Genomic DNA, 15,518 nt, shown 5'->3' with positions numbered 1-15,518 from the left:
ATGTCTTAATAGAGGAAAATACATAGGTTAAACATATACAACTTTTTTTTCTTAATAGTATGAATAATTTTGGTGAAAGGTGCCCTGCCCCGAAAAATATCTATGCATATGCCTGTTTGGTAGGATGACAGACTGTTGTGTGATGGGAAAAATAAAGCCACGGAACAACTCACAACTTGTAAATGATTCATACTATAGCTTGGATTCTTTACTAGGTTCAATGACCCCATAACACCGGAGAGGCCACTTTTGTATGATAAGGGTTAAAGATCCATCCATCCATTTCTGTACCGCTTATCCTCACTAGGGAGCTGCTAGAGGCTATCCCAGCTATCTTCGGGCCAGAGGTGGGGTACCCCCTCAACTGGTCGCCAGCCAATCGTAAGGCACATATTAACAAACAACCATTCACACTCACATTCGCACCTATGGGCAATTTGGAGTCATGGGACTGCCTGCCTAAGGTGTAGTCTGCTGTGGTGTAGCGCTTCCTCCTACAGTCTCAATCATAAGCCATAGATTGTAGTAGTCACATCCTCCCTCCTTTGACCTAGTTGTCAAACCCAAGAGGTGAAAACCATCAGTAACCAATATGGTAAGGCAACTGGACTTAAAGATCGAACATTCGCTTCAGCTTTATTCATGTATAGAAGGAAGACGTGAAAACAAACACCAAATCATGGAACTGATTTGGGCCACAGCATTTCACATCATTTGTTGAGTCTATCACTCACTGAACAGTCCATATTGTTTTTAGCTTGCCTACTTTGTACGACAACAGTGAGCACCTCATCTCCTTACTTTGTTTTATTACGTTTCAATAACATTCAATACTCAGATTCAGTCCACACGTGTGATTCCCGTTTGACCTTAATGTACTATAACTGCTATTGTGGCTACTCAGGAAACAATGTACAGTATTCAGGTTTCTGATTCCTAGATTGTTCTGAAAATAATTTCAGCTCCTTCATTTTTCAAATGGAGATAAGGGGTCAAGTCCAAGTAAAAACCTAATTTCCCCTCAATGTTATGTGAAGTCGCACCTTTAGTGTCTGTCATTTAGCAGGTAACACCGTCATTGGCTGCTCGAGTCCTGATTCACATCATTCTGTGGTAAACTGAGGAGCTCCTGGATCTTCTTCAAGTCCTGTTCCGTTCCCTCTGCCTGTGAGCCCACATTCAGGTCGCCTATCAACTCATCTGTCAGTTGAAGTCGTGCCGCCCTGATGAGTGCCAAGGACAAGTCAAACAACAAGGCATTGTATAGACTGCCGGTCGTCTTTGTGACAGTTTTAGGATCCAACTCACCACTCTGCAAGTTTCATCTCATAAATCTCCCTGCGCTCTCGCCGTCGCCTCTCTCGGGCACTTTCTCCTGCCAGCGAGTACATGCTGATGATCACAGCGCCCGTGGGAATCCTAAGAATGGAATTTATTTGTACTTTGAGCAGCTGTAGACTTCTTCCTGCTCCATGCCTGTATTCTCCTACTGCACTTTTCCCCCACCATGTCATGTAACAAACACTGTTCATTTTACATTCACACACAAAACGACCAAGTCATCAAATTTCAGGGTGAAAGAATGACACTTGGGTATTTATAACCGAAAAGGATGTAAGGGTTAATCGCTTGCTGGACATAAATATTACATGACCTGCTGATTCACAACTTGGTAGCAATTATCCACACTATAAATAATTTCTCTATAAAAACAAATACGAGTTGACATTCCGTTCAACCTCAACTACAGCATGTTTTGATAAAGGGGACAAATCTGACATATCTGTAGTGTGATGTATAGCTTAACCTACTTTCACTTCTGCTCTGCCTGCACCTGCCACAGGCCGAGCTGAGTTGCATGTCAAACTCTCCGGGAGGCTGGTCACTCGAGTACACATTAAAAGGGGAGTAGGTGGCAGCGATTAATGTGTGGCGCCAGTCGAACAAACGAGGTCCAGGTAAAAGGGAAGTACATCTTAAATCTGAATCACAGGTCTACTATCCAACATTATCAACAAGCACAAGGGTAAATTGGTACGTTGACTTACAAGTTCCCCAACTTGCAAGTTTTTTTAAAATTATGAGCCATCAATCGGTCGATTTTTTGCTCTGTGTTGCAAGCAAAAAAATTGGACTCCGAGCGAACGCCAGACACTCAGCCACGAGATGGCAGCAGTGAACTTCACAACATTCAGCCAGCATCTGTTCAGTTGCAGTGGTTACCTGCAGTGAAAGTATAGGGATCCTTTGTCTTTTGGGCTCACTTTTTAATTTTTTGCCAAATTCCCTTTTTTTTTTTTTTTTTTTTTTTAAACATACATACATGCATACATGCATGCATACATGCATGCATGCATGCATGCATGCATACATACATACATACATACATACATACATACATACATACATACATACATACATACATACATACATACATACATGCATGCATGCATGCATGCATGCATATATATATATATATACATATATATATATATATATACTTATACATATATATATATACATATATATATATACTTATACATATATATATACATATATACATATATACACATATATATATATACTTATACATATATATATATATATATATACATATACATATATATATATATATATATATATATATATATACATATACATATATATATATACATATATACATATATATACATATATATATAGATACATACATATATACATATATATATACATATATACACATACATATATACATATATATATATATATATATATATGTATATATATGTATGCATGTATGTATATATGTATATATATGCATGTATGTATGCATGTTTTTTAAAAAAATATATACATATATATATACATATATATATATATATATATATATATATATATGTATATATATATATAAAACAAGGGTCGAAAGAGAAGACGATAATGTCGACTGAATTAAAGTTGTAGAAAAACGAGCGAGGTGTGCGTGTAGTCAACTTGGCAAAGCAGTACGAGGGTAGTACTCCTACAATACATACTATACTGAAGCAGAAGGAACTGAGGAATGCTATAACACCAGCCAAGGGTTTTAAAATAATTTCTAAGCTATGGACTGCTGCCTATGAAAAGTTGGAGAAGCTGTTGAAAGTGAGTAAATTGTGGCGCAAAATGCAAGAAACAGTGAAAGTTTTTTTTTTTTTTTTTAGCCATTAAAGAGAAACTGTTTTTCTTTACATTCTATTTTCAAGTCAATGTACCCTGTACGTTTAAAAACCTATATTCTTTGTGTTTTGACCTTTTGTCTAAATGCAAAGTGCTGTTTCCTTGTTAATCCCCCAAGATCCATTCATTTGAATGCAGGGAAAATACACATACATTTAGACATCAAATTGTTCCAAACCACAAAAATCCTACATGTGCGTGCTAAATGACAGGGAAAGATGAGGCAAATGAGTGCAAGTGAAGCATTAGTCCACATCAGACCATGTTTGAAGAAGAGGAGAGGCTGGAATAACATAGATGGTAGAAAGAAGAGGGCCAGCTGCTGCCTTGGCTGGCCTCTCCGCTCTATTAGCCAAGCTACAGCACTACTGCATGCACATGAGCGCCTCTGGCAGCCAGTAGGGCTGAGGACATGGGTTGGGGAGGGGGCATCTCAGCTGGGGCACAGAGGGCTGCTGGAAGGGGACGCAGCTGGCTGCCAGAGTGCTCATTGCGCTCAAACTCTGTGTACATGCACAACAAACATGAGACAATAAACACAGAGTTAGTGGAGTTAGTCGTGGACAGATGTAAAAAGGACGACGGGCTGCTTACCCGAGCACTCCTCCGATGATGGTGCCTGCCACCAGGCCTCGCAGGCCCAGGTTCAGTCTGAAAAGTCCTCCAGTCACAGCTACACACGCATGGATGCGCACGCACAGACATTTATTTTTGGTACGATAACACAATTGTATTTAAAAGTGAAGGATATATGGAGACAACCCACAACATTATGATCACCTGCACAATCCAATGATCCATTCATTACAAGAGCTGTATCAAATATTCAGCCTTTACTGAAGATGATGTTCAGTTTGATTGACGATGCCAGGGCTATTAATTCAACAAGTTTGCCATGGTGGAGAACCTTACGTGTTCCTAAAGGCCTATCTTACTGGCGGAGAACTTGGCGAGACTGCCAAGGCTGATCAGTAGCAGCGACTCCAGAAAATATTGCTTGCGCTCTCATGAGGTAGATGTCTGGGAGATGTCTCCAGATAACGTGACAACCAATTCACACGGCCAATGCTTATATAGGCCTTGATACAGTATAATGTTTATATTCTTTATAACGCACCGTAATTTCTCGTGTTTAATGCGCACCCATGTATATTCGCACCCCCAAAGTTGACATCAGAATTCTGGAAGACCCTTCTACCCATGTATAATGTATTTTTACAATGCATGATTTTGCATCTACCCAGATGATCAAAACATTAAGTATTATCCGTATTTTGTTTGTTTTTTCAAAGAATTATTCTGAAGTTAAGCACTTTATTTGAACACGTAATACTGTCTTTTTATTTACTCGCTCTTATTTTGAAATACACAGCCCTACTTTTATTTAGTAAATGAGAAAACACACAGTTGTGCTCATATGTTTGATTACCCAGGCAGAATTTGTGAGATTGGTACAATTCTTGAACGAAAACATGAAGGACCAGGTGAAAAGACATTTTATTTTAATTTGATTCAAATTAAACTGTCAAGCATTTCAGAAAAGCATGATCATTAAACTAAACATAACCATAAAGAAATGAATGATGGCTGTTGTTCAGTCATCAGTCATATTTAAAAAAAAAAAAAAACAATATTTCACAAATTCTGCCTGGGTATATAAACTTATGAGCACAACTGTACGTATATGCAGTCATATGTATCCCTGTCATTTGGAATGAAAGTGTAGGCACATTTTTTTCATAACCTCTACGTGGCAGTGACTAGAATGAAAGTGTAGCCGTTTTTCATAACCTCTAGGTGCCGGTGGCATATTAGAATGAAAGTGTAGACCTTTTTCATTACCTCTAGGTGGGGGTGACGGGAATGAAAGTGTAGCCCTTTTTCATAACCTCTAGGTGGCGGTGGCATAATAGAATAAAAGTGTACAGCTTTTTCTTAACCTCGAGATGACGGCATACATTTATAAAATGTGAAAGTTTTATTTCATTTTCCCCTATACCTATGTATAATGCGCACTATTGACTTTTGACAATTTTTGAGGAAGAAAATGCGTATTATACACAGGAAATTACAGTATATTATGTGAGTGTGTGTGTGTGTTGTGCATGCAGTTTTGTGACATTAAGCTACCGTATTTTCACGAGCATAAGGCGCACTTAAAAGTCTTAAATTTTCTCCAAAATGGACGGGGCACCTTATAATGCGGCGCGCCTTATGTGTGCAACATCTATAAATCTTGTGTGATGAGCGCTCCGCTTGACTTTTTTTTTTTTTAAAGCATTTCCTGCCGACACGCTGCTTACACAGAGGAAAAGCGGACGTGGCTGAGGACAGGGGAAGGGTGCGTGAAGTAGGACGCTAAAGCCACGCCCCCAGTAGGTATATAGCGCAGGTTTTTTTTTTTCTTTATTAACCGCTTGACTGACTGACGGAGCATTTCCGGGGTGTGCATTGTGCAAAACAATGTCAGTTTGGCTAAGGACCCCCGAAAATGTCACCTACGAAGAGACACGCTTACGAAGCACAGTTTAAACTGCAAGCTATCAGTTACGCGGAGGAACATGGGTTTCTGTTAAATACAGAAATAGACCCCGTAACTGAGACTGCGCCTTTTAATACGGTGCGCCCTATGGTCGTGAAAATACGGTACATTGATTTTCTCTAGCCGGCACGTCTGGTTAGTACATCTGCTTGAAAGTTCTGGGGACCGGGATTCAAGTCCTGGCCCCACCTGTGTGGAGTTTGCATGTTCCCTCCGTGCCTGCATGGGTTTTGTCCGGGTACTCCGGTTTCCTCCCACATCCCAAAAACATGCGTGGTAGGTTGATTGAAGACTCTCAATGGCCCATTGGCGTGGATGTGAGTGCGAATGGTTGTTTGTTCCTATGTGCCCTGCGATTGGCTAGCGACCGGTTCAGGGTGTACCCCGCCACTCGCCCGAAGTTAGCTGGTATAGTCTCCAGCAGCCCACGACCCTAGTGAGGACAGCTCTTTATTCTTTATTTCAGACCCACGGGGATCCATATCACAGATTAAAGAAAAACTATTTAATAGAGAAACAAGAAGGGAATTTATAACAACAACAATACTGATTTAAAAGCAAACATATCCAAATAAAAAATAAGGGTGTGCCTTATTTTTCATGATTTCAGGCATTAAAAAAAACAATATTATCATTTATCGTGATAGTTTAGGCGAAAATGTGTCTTACATTTTTTTTTATTGTGACAGGCCTGTGTTACGGTCAACATGAATAGCGAATGGGGATTTAAAGGTCGAGTCAGAGCCCGACAAACAACTAAATGATCGAAGTGGCAGGGGATGACAAGTCACATCCCCAGTGGAGGTAGTCATTATGTATTTCATGCCATAATTGCCACTGGACTCAGATCCTTTTCTACCAAGGACCGTGTGTTAGCTGTAGGCCCATAAATCTCCCCATGTTAAAAAAAGTCACGTCCAGGTGTCCTCCCGAAACAGAGCCTATCCACTCTACATCACCAATCAAAGTCCCGTGGTGACCAGGAAGCGGAGAGGATGGCTTTCCATTTGGCACATAAGGTGGTGGGAGTCAAAACTAAGTGATTAAGCCTTTGGACTGAGGCAGAAAGAGCTTTTGGGCAGTGACACTACTCTGTTCTTGTGTCAACGTAACCTAAAACCACACAATCTGGAGGTTGGTCAGCATTTTACAATGGATTATATTCAACCTTAGTGGTTCCAATGCACCAATGGCACAATTATATTGTTCAACCTATAGAATTGTCTTCGCTATAAACCCCTGACAGTAAACAACATGAACGACCAGTGGGGTACTATAAGAATCCATGGACTCACCTCCAGCTGCGGCAAAATTGCTGAGGGTGTACTTGTCCCGGTAAACTGACAGGCCTGTGCTGACGGAACTGGAGACACAAATCGTATGGAGACACAAAATTAGTATCAACTGTACATGTTTCAGTCCTCTCATAATTTGCTATGATGATGTTGCCAAGTGGAAATGACGAAATGGAGGACTGGGGAATGCTGGTGTCTCAGACTGGAGTGTAACAATACAGAACTGAGCACAATGTGTCGGCTCCTCGTTTGTTTAAGTCCCATAATCACCCGTCAAGTCCAACATGGCTGCTCTAACAAGTTACTAATCAACACATAGCATGAAACCTGATTGTAGTTTTCATCTTACTTGAACAAAGAAACAAATGCAGCAACTCTCCAGCTCCATCGAACTCCATATCTCACAAAACCTCGGACAGCTGCGTTGTGGGCCAAACGCTAATTTGACACAAAACACACAGAAAAGAAAAGAAATTAACAACCAGCTGTTTTGTAATGGTCATCTGAAATACATATGGGATTAAGTAGTCATCCCCCGCTCTATTGCGGTTCAGACGTTGTGGGCCCAGCTACTCCTGGATTACAAACGTGAAGAAGTCTAATGTTTTTTTTCTTGCATATTCCCTTCTACATTATGGCATCCACAAAGCCTACTGCCTATTGTATTAGTAGACTTTTTGCAGTACACTACTGCGAGTGGCTGGCGACCAGTTCGGGGTGTACCCCGCCTCTCGCCCGAAGACAGCTGGGATAGGCTCCAGCACGCCCGCGAACCTAGTGAGGATAAGCGGTACAGAAAATGGATGGATGGACTATAAATCAGTCATCCTCACCGTACTGCACAGTGGATTCATTACTTTTAGAATAGAGTAGCATAGTCACTGATGGTGTAGTGGTACACTCGCCTGACTTTGGTGCAGGCAGCGTGGGTTCAGTTCCCACTCAGTGACGGTGTGAATGTGGGTGCGAATGGTTGTCCGTGTCTATATGTGCCCTGCGACTGACTGGCGACCAGTTCAGGGTGTAGTCCGCCTTTCGCCCGAAGACAGCTGGGATAGGCTCCAGCGCCCCGCGACCCTAACCAGGATAAGCAGTGTTGAAAATGGATGGATGGATGGATAGAGTAGCATATGTATACAGTAATTAAACTTTATACCGTGAACCTCCGCATTTGCAATTTTTTTTAATAGTCCGATATTCGCAAAAAAAATAAGTAAATAAATTGCCTAGTCACTGTTTTTGTGCTCAGGCCAACGCAATAACAGTATTGCTTTGGTGCCATCTGGTGGAATAATGGTGTCAAGGACATATGTTGAAATGAGTTGAGATATACACAAATTAGACATAATTAATGCTTTACCACCATCTTGTGAATTCTACAGCCAATTAGCTGCAGATGTTTGCTATTTGCAGCAGAGCTTGCATAATTTTTCGAATAGGACCTAACTAGGTTAAAGTGGGCGGCACGGTACATACTGGTTAACACGTCCGCCTCACAGTTCTGAGGACCGGGGTTCAAATCCCGCCCCTGTCTGTATGGAGTTTGCATGTTCTCCCCGTGCCAGCGTGGGTTTTCTCCGCACACTCCAGTTTCCTCCCACATCCCAAAAACTTGTTGGTTTCTATGTGCCCTGCGAGTGGCTGGCGACCAGTTCAGGGTGTACCCCGCCTCTCGCCCGAAGACAGCTGGGATAGGCTACAGCACGCCCGCGACCCTAGTGAGGATAAGCGGAACGGAAGATGAATGAATAGGTTACAGTGTACTCGGTGAAAAGTAATACAATATATTCTTTACCAATTTGTTCATGAATATGTGTAAGAAGGTTATTTTGGGCTTAATGGGTTTTTTTAAAACAAAAGATATTTCATGGTTGGTGTCCATTAATCGCAGATTTGAAAATTTTACAAATCGTGAAAATTAATTCTTAGTGATTTGTCTTCCCTTCATATACAACACTATTAGCATCAATGCTACATGCATACTGTGCTTTGCAGCGTTCACTTACCACTGCTTCCACACGACTAGTGTAGAGTTCTGCCTGGCTCAGTTGGATGTACCTCTGCTTAGCATGGCGAGCCGCTGGCAGGCCTCCATAGATCAAGCCCGCTATGGAAGCCACAAGCCCACTTTTTATCACGTTGGTCACCTCCTCTGGGTAACTCTGGGTGGCGCTAAGAGACGACATATAGTTAACTGGTCAGAGTCCAAAGTCAAAGCAGCATAAAAAATGTTTGGTAATTATATGACTTACAGTTTCAGCTTCATTGTTCCACTCGTGATTCAAAACCATCAAAAATTCAGACAACAGTGAACCCCGCTACTGTATATCGCGGTTCATTTCCCTCCACACAAAATCACCGATTTTGAAGCGATCAGTTTTGAATGGGTTTTCAGCATCAGTAACAGTATGTTATATTGAATGTGGTATTGGACAGGAAGCCAGGGCAGCACTGAGCTCCACTGGATTTAGATGCAGTGTTACTAAGAGGAAGAAGAGCAGGAAAGGAGGAAGAGGAGAAGATGGAAAAGGAAAAGGTAAAGAAGGAGAATCACAAGGAAAAGAAAAAGGAGAAGGTCTACTAAGCCACAAAGCAAAGAGAATATATACCTTTAAGTAATGTTGTACTGTGTGGTTTGGTGTTTAAATACACAATGTTTAATTCTCTTTTGTTTTTATGTGATGCCTGTGTGTTATGTGTCAGTTTTAGAGTAGACTTTACTGGGAGTGTTAAATAAACAGCTTGAAGCAAACATGCTTAGCCTTTTACCTGGAGAACTGTGCGAGTCTTCGTTTAAAATGGTTTTTATACGGTCCACTTTATGTTGTGTTTTTTTTTACCTATCACAGGTAGGTCTGGAATGTATCACCCCACTATAAATAGGAGTTCACTGTATTCTTCTCAGTGCTTTAAGTGAGTGAGAAAAACTGTAAAATGAATAGGCAAAGATAATGGCACTAACTCTTTATGAAAGAGATCCATAATGCGGTCCCAGCCCTTGTCTGGGAATTCTGGCTTGCCAATGTTGTTTGGGATGGCGCTGGCAGTGATGGGGTGTGGAGGAACTGCACAGGTGGAGGAGGCAGACGAGGGCATCTGCGCAGGCTGGGCAGAAGCCATGTCAGCTGCATGGACCCTGGGGAGCAGGAGGCAGACGCAAGGAGGTCTGGCACTCTGGATCAGGCCCTGTACAGGCCCTGTGCTCAACGTGCCCCGAGGGGCTGAATCTGCCAGTCTTCTCCGAAGGGTGAAGCCTGTTGTGGGCCGCTCTGGATGCATCATGCTTCAGCTGGCGTCAGGCTGCGGCACAGAGGCACAAACACATGACTTAACAGTTAACAGTTGCCGCTGCAGTTTCATCTTCAAAACAAACAGCCCTAAGGCAGAAGAAATCCTGGCACAGGCTGGGGAGGCTGTCCAAATAAGCAGATGTCAAGTGGTGCAAGCCCTTTAAAAACATGTAGGCTCTCAGCTATACTATCGCTCTATAGTCTCTACTTGGCCTGTCAGTTGACAGGGTCATTAATAGATGTTTGATTTGTACAGTGTGAAGTGTGCGTGATTCCAGTTGAATATGGTATCAATCCAGCCTTTTTTGATATCACTTAATTCGCAGAGAGAGAAAAAAACAGATTCTTTAGTGCAATGGGGATCTAGAAAGGATTCACAAGTGTCAATAATGTTAATAAAGTAATGCTAGCATAATGGGGAATTAAAAAAAAAAAAGGTTCTCACTGGAGCTCATGCCACAAATAGCTCAAATCTGTGAGTAATTCACACCCACCCAAAAAGGTTTGTAATTGCCTATAGATGCCACAAGATGACAGCCAACCATTTTTTCTATTAGACAAAAGTATGGCCTGACTAAATGAAGTTCCTGCCCTGAGTTCAACATAGATGCTCGGCACCAAGATGCCACCAGAGAGCACCAAAGAATTTTTTTTATGAGAAGAATTTGGCCTGAACAGCAAATTCACAAGATTTTCACTTAATAACAGAGGATAGCCGACCCCCACCTCCCACAAAAAAATGAATAAATCTATATTAAAAGTTGTCGATCATATACGTTGCCTTAGGTTAGGGAGGGTGGACGGATTTATGATCCATATGTCCGTAACTTCATATTTAAGTGAAATCCTGGTTGCCGCTGTTGTACACAATCTTTGATGCATATATTTGCTTGGTATCAGCTGGCACAAACTTGCATTCTGCGATTAGAAAGCCACAAAAACATGTGTTCTCAGACAATATGATATGGAAGCGGTTGGCACCACAGATATGCAGAGCAAGATACAACGGGCCCATTTTGAGGCCAACGGCTACGCTAAACTAGGAAGGTCAAAGTCATCAGCGCATTCCATGAGTGTGGACAGCAAGAAAATCAAAAGATCAAGGACGCTGGTACATTATGCTCCATACAGTTGCATAAAATGTCGTACAATTATGAAAAGGGAACCGTAAGTCCCTTTCTCATGTAAAAACAAGTTTTTTTTCCCCAAATGTTGACAGCATACGCTTTGGCGTTGACAAAAAAGTAAACCTCATGAAAACCGGTTGAGAAATGAGCAGAGTCAAAGTGTCAATGCATTGCATTCTATGGGAACAACGACCTCGACAATATGGTAGACATGTAGGAACGTCGGTTAGCTGGGCTGCTGCAGCGCGCTGGCGTATCTAGTCTTTAGCTGTATGGTTGGCACTTTTGCCAGTCAATTATACGTCACGATAATGTTTCGCTAATGCTCCCATAGCGGAGATGTCAAACTGGTGGACCAGGGGCTAGATCCGCCCTGCCACATCATTTTATGTGGCCCGCGAAACCAAATCAAAATTGCTAGTTTTGTTCTAGTGTAATACCATTGAGATATTTGCAGGCATTTTTCGTTACTAATCCCACTTTGTAAAGAAATGTAATAGTTGAAAAACATGTTTTTATAGGCTTCTGATTTTACAACTGGTTACTCATCAATGTGTTGTGTATACTGTATTTAATTACGGTACATGAGGTAATCTTTTATTTATATGGGTGCACAGTTGTAGAGGCCCTCCGAGGGAAGTCATAACTACGATGTGGCCCGTGATAAAAACGAGTTTGACACCCCCGCCATACAGTATGTACCACATATGGGTAGGTAGCCCCTTCTGAGCTGCGTGCTGACGGCGTCGGTATGCATGGGAGATCAAAGTCGTCAGCGAATTCAATGTGTATGGACGGCAAGAAAACCAAAAGAACAACGATGCACGCAACGCTGTACAATTACAAGGGAACTGGGAATAACCTTTCAAATGTATTTTGTTTTTACAAAAAATATGCTTTGATGGCACACGCTTTGTCGTTGACAAAATAAATCTCGTGAAAATCAGTCAAGAATTGAGCAACTAACGTTTAATGTCCATGCATTGCCATCGATGGGAACGTCGACCTCTCCAATATGGCCGCCATGGAGGCACGTCGTTTAGCCGGGCTACTCTTCATACTTACGGTCTGTACAGTGTACTATGCAATTTGTATTTTTTATGTTTTTTTGTATATATATTTTTTTTATTTGTTGACACAATGCATACCTTTTATACTCCATATATTTTATACCATTGTATTTGTTGTATTGTTGAATAGATTTTTTAAAGTACTGTACTATGTAACTGTACTAATGCAGCCCTATGGAGGGCACAAGCCAGTGCAAACTGTAGGCCGGTCCCAAGCCCGGATAAATGCAGAGGGTTTCGTCAGGAAGGGCATCCGGCTTAAAACTTTGCCAAACAAATATGAGTGTTCAGCCAAAGAATTCCATACCGGATCGGTCGTGGCCCTGGTTAACAACGTCCGCCACCGGCGCCGTCAACCTGCAGGCCAAGCTGAGACAGGACAAGTGTTGTGCAGCTTTTCTGGAAGAGATGAGACAGGCTCTCGGTGGACAGAAGTAACTTCCAGAAGACTGGATCACTGCAGCCAAGGTGATCAGAGAGGCAGGCAGGAGAGTACTTGGTGTATCTTCTGGCAGGAAAGGAGAGAAGGAGACTTGGTGGTGGAACCTCAGAGAACAGGAAATCATACAAGGAAAAAGGTTAGCGAAGAAGAAGTGGGACACTGAGAGGACCGAGGAGAGGCGAAAGGAATACATTGAGATGCGACATAGGGCAAAGGTAGAGGTGGCAAAGGCCAAACAAGAGGCATATGATGACATGTATGGTTGGACACTAAAGGAGAAAAGGATCTATACAGGTTGGCCAGACAGAGGGATAGAGATGGGAAGGATGTGCAGCAGGTTAGGGTGATTAAGGATAGAGATGGACATATGTTGACTGGTGCCAGTAGTGTGCTAGATAGATGGAAAGAATACTCCAAGGAGTTGATGAATGAGGAAAATGAGAGAGAAGGGAGAGTAGAAGAGGCAAGTGAGGTGGACCAGGAAGTGGCAATGATTAGTAAGGGGGAAGTTAGAAAGGCATTAAAGAGGATGAAAAATGGAAAGGCAGTTGGTCCTGATGACATTCCTGTGGAGGTATGGAAGTATCTATGAGAGGTGGCTGTGGAGTTTTTGACTAGCCTTTTCAATAGAATTCTACCAGGTGAGAAGATGCCTGAAGAATGAAGGAAAAGTGTGCTGGTGCCCATTTTTTAAGAACAAGGGTGATGTGCAGAGCTGTGGGTACTATAGAGGAATATGGTTGATGAGCCACACAATGAAGTTATGGGAAAGAGTAGTGGAGGCTATACTCAGGACAGAAGTGAGTGTTTGCGAGCAACAGTATGGTTTCATGCCTAGAAAGAGAACCACAGATGCATTATTTTCCTTGAGGATGTTGATGGAAAAGTACAGAGAAGGTCAGAAGGAGCTACATTGTGTCTTTGTAGATCTAGAGAAAGCCTATGACAGCGTACCCAGAGAGGAACTCTCTGCGTGCGGAAGTCTGAAGTAGCAGAGAAGTATGTTAGAATAATACAGGACATGTACGAGGGCAGCAGAACAGTGGTGCGGTGTTCTGTAGGTGACAGACGAATTTAAGGTGAAGGTGGGACTGCATCAGGGATCAGCCCTGAGCCCCTTCCTGTTTGCAGTGGTGATGGATAGGCTGACATATGAGGTTAGACTGCAATCCCCATGGACCATGTTTGCAGATGACATTGTGATCTACAGTGAAAGCAGGGAGCAGGTGGAGGAACAGTTAGAAACATGGAGTGGAAAGCAGAGGAATGAAGATTAGTTGAAGTAAAACAGAATATATGTTCATAAAGCAGTGGTGAGGCCAGCCATGATGTAGGGATTAGAGACAGTGGCACTGAAGAGACAACAGGAAGCAGAGCTGGAGCTGGGGGAAATGAAGATGTTGAGGTTCGCTCTCGGAGTGACCAGGTTGGATAAAATTAGAAATGAGCTCATCAGAGGGACAGCCAAGGTTCGATGTTTTGGGGACAAAGTTAGAGAGAGCAGACTTCGATGGTTTGGACACATCCAGAGGAGAAATAGTGAGTATATTGGTAGAAGGATGATGAGGATGGAGCTGCCAGGCAAGAGAGCTCGAGGAAGACCAAAGAGAAGGTTGATGGATGTCGTGAGGGAAGACATGAGGGCAGTTGGTGTTCGAGAGGAGGATGCAGGAGACAGGCTTCCATGGAAAAGGATGACGCGCTGTGGCGACCCCTAACGGGACAAGCCGAAAGGAAAAGAAGAAGACTGTACTAACTCTACTAAGTACTAGCTATGCAGCATGCTGTACTGTGCAAAGTGTTGTTACACGAGGAAATAAACTATTAACTATACATACTATACAAGTGGAAATGCAGTGCAATGAGATGAAGATAAAGATTTGCGGTATTGCAAAAAAAAGAAAATATATATATATATATATATATATATATATATTGGTGCAACTGTATACAGATGTGCAAAAAGTGCGTGAGCTGTACTTAAGTCAAACACCATGCTCGTTTTTTCAGGTTAAGGTTTTATTTTAGCTACAATGTCAGTACAGCTAACTGCAACTGTCGCAAACTGTATTCTTGTACCTGTCTTTATTGATAGTCTATTCCTGCCGACCGATGTTTCGCCGGATAGTGTTAGCCCCTAGCAGCTAATGTCTTGGTTATCTTAGAAAATGTAACCTACCTCGAAAACGGAAATAATCCAGTCCCTTGTGGGGTAAAGATGGAAAAGTCAGTGCTTAATTAGTGTTACTGCAATTTAACGTCCCTTCGCGAATTTGCTTCATTGACAGCGTCCTCAGTTCCTACCTGTCGACCTCTCAACTTTGTCGTCTTCTTCGGTTCCTTCTACTTCATCGTGCATTACCGACACCGACTGGACTGGAGAGAACGCGCAGCTATCAATTCATAGAGCGGGGAAAGAAAAGATAAAAGGGTGGTGGTTAGGGGGGGTTACTAAAATATGCCCATCCAGAGGTGGCAAAAGTCGAAGTACGAATACTTGTGTAAAAATACATAAATAAATGAATAAAAAGAC

The 15,518-nt window shown here is 42.1% G+C and overlaps 1 protein-coding gene across 5 annotated transcripts; it reads right to left on the bottom strand.

The window, feature by feature from the left end:
• Positions 1-610: 610 nt before the first annotated feature.
• timmdc1 (translocase of inner mitochondrial membrane domain containing 1) lies at positions 611-15,386 on the bottom strand. Of its 5 annotated transcripts, none has more exons than XM_061786197.1 (9): positions 15,165-15,324; positions 12,851-13,051; positions 10,019-10,356; positions 9,063-9,228; positions 7,406-7,494; positions 7,057-7,124; positions 3,814-3,892; positions 1,309-1,419; positions 611-1,223 (listed from the first exon to the last, which is right to left on the bottom strand). In XM_061786197.1, the coding sequence occupies exons 3-9, from the start codon at positions 10,336-10,338 to the stop codon at positions 1,076-1,078; spliced, it is 981 nt and encodes a 326-aa protein (XP_061642181.1). In that variant the 5' UTR covers positions 10,339-10,356; positions 12,851-13,051; positions 15,165-15,324; the 3' UTR covers positions 611-1,075. The 5 variants fall into 5 exon arrangements, with proteins under 5 accessions (XP_061642181.1, XP_061642191.1, XP_061642199.1 ...); XM_061786207.1 differs by having other exon boundaries at positions 12,851-13,089; positions 15,165-15,323; XM_061786215.1 differs by having other exon boundaries at positions 12,851-13,048; positions 15,165-15,323.
• Between the last annotated feature and the right edge of the window lie 132 nt (positions 15,387-15,518).

Source organism: Phyllopteryx taeniolatus, chromosome 1, assembly GCF_024500385.1.
Source record: "Phyllopteryx taeniolatus isolate TA_2022b chromosome 1, UOR_Ptae_1.2, whole genome shotgun sequence".
Classification (NCBI taxonomy): Eukaryota; Metazoa; Chordata; class Actinopteri; order Syngnathiformes; family Syngnathidae; genus Phyllopteryx; species Phyllopteryx taeniolatus.
This window is presented reverse-complemented; position numbering and strand designations above follow the sequence as displayed.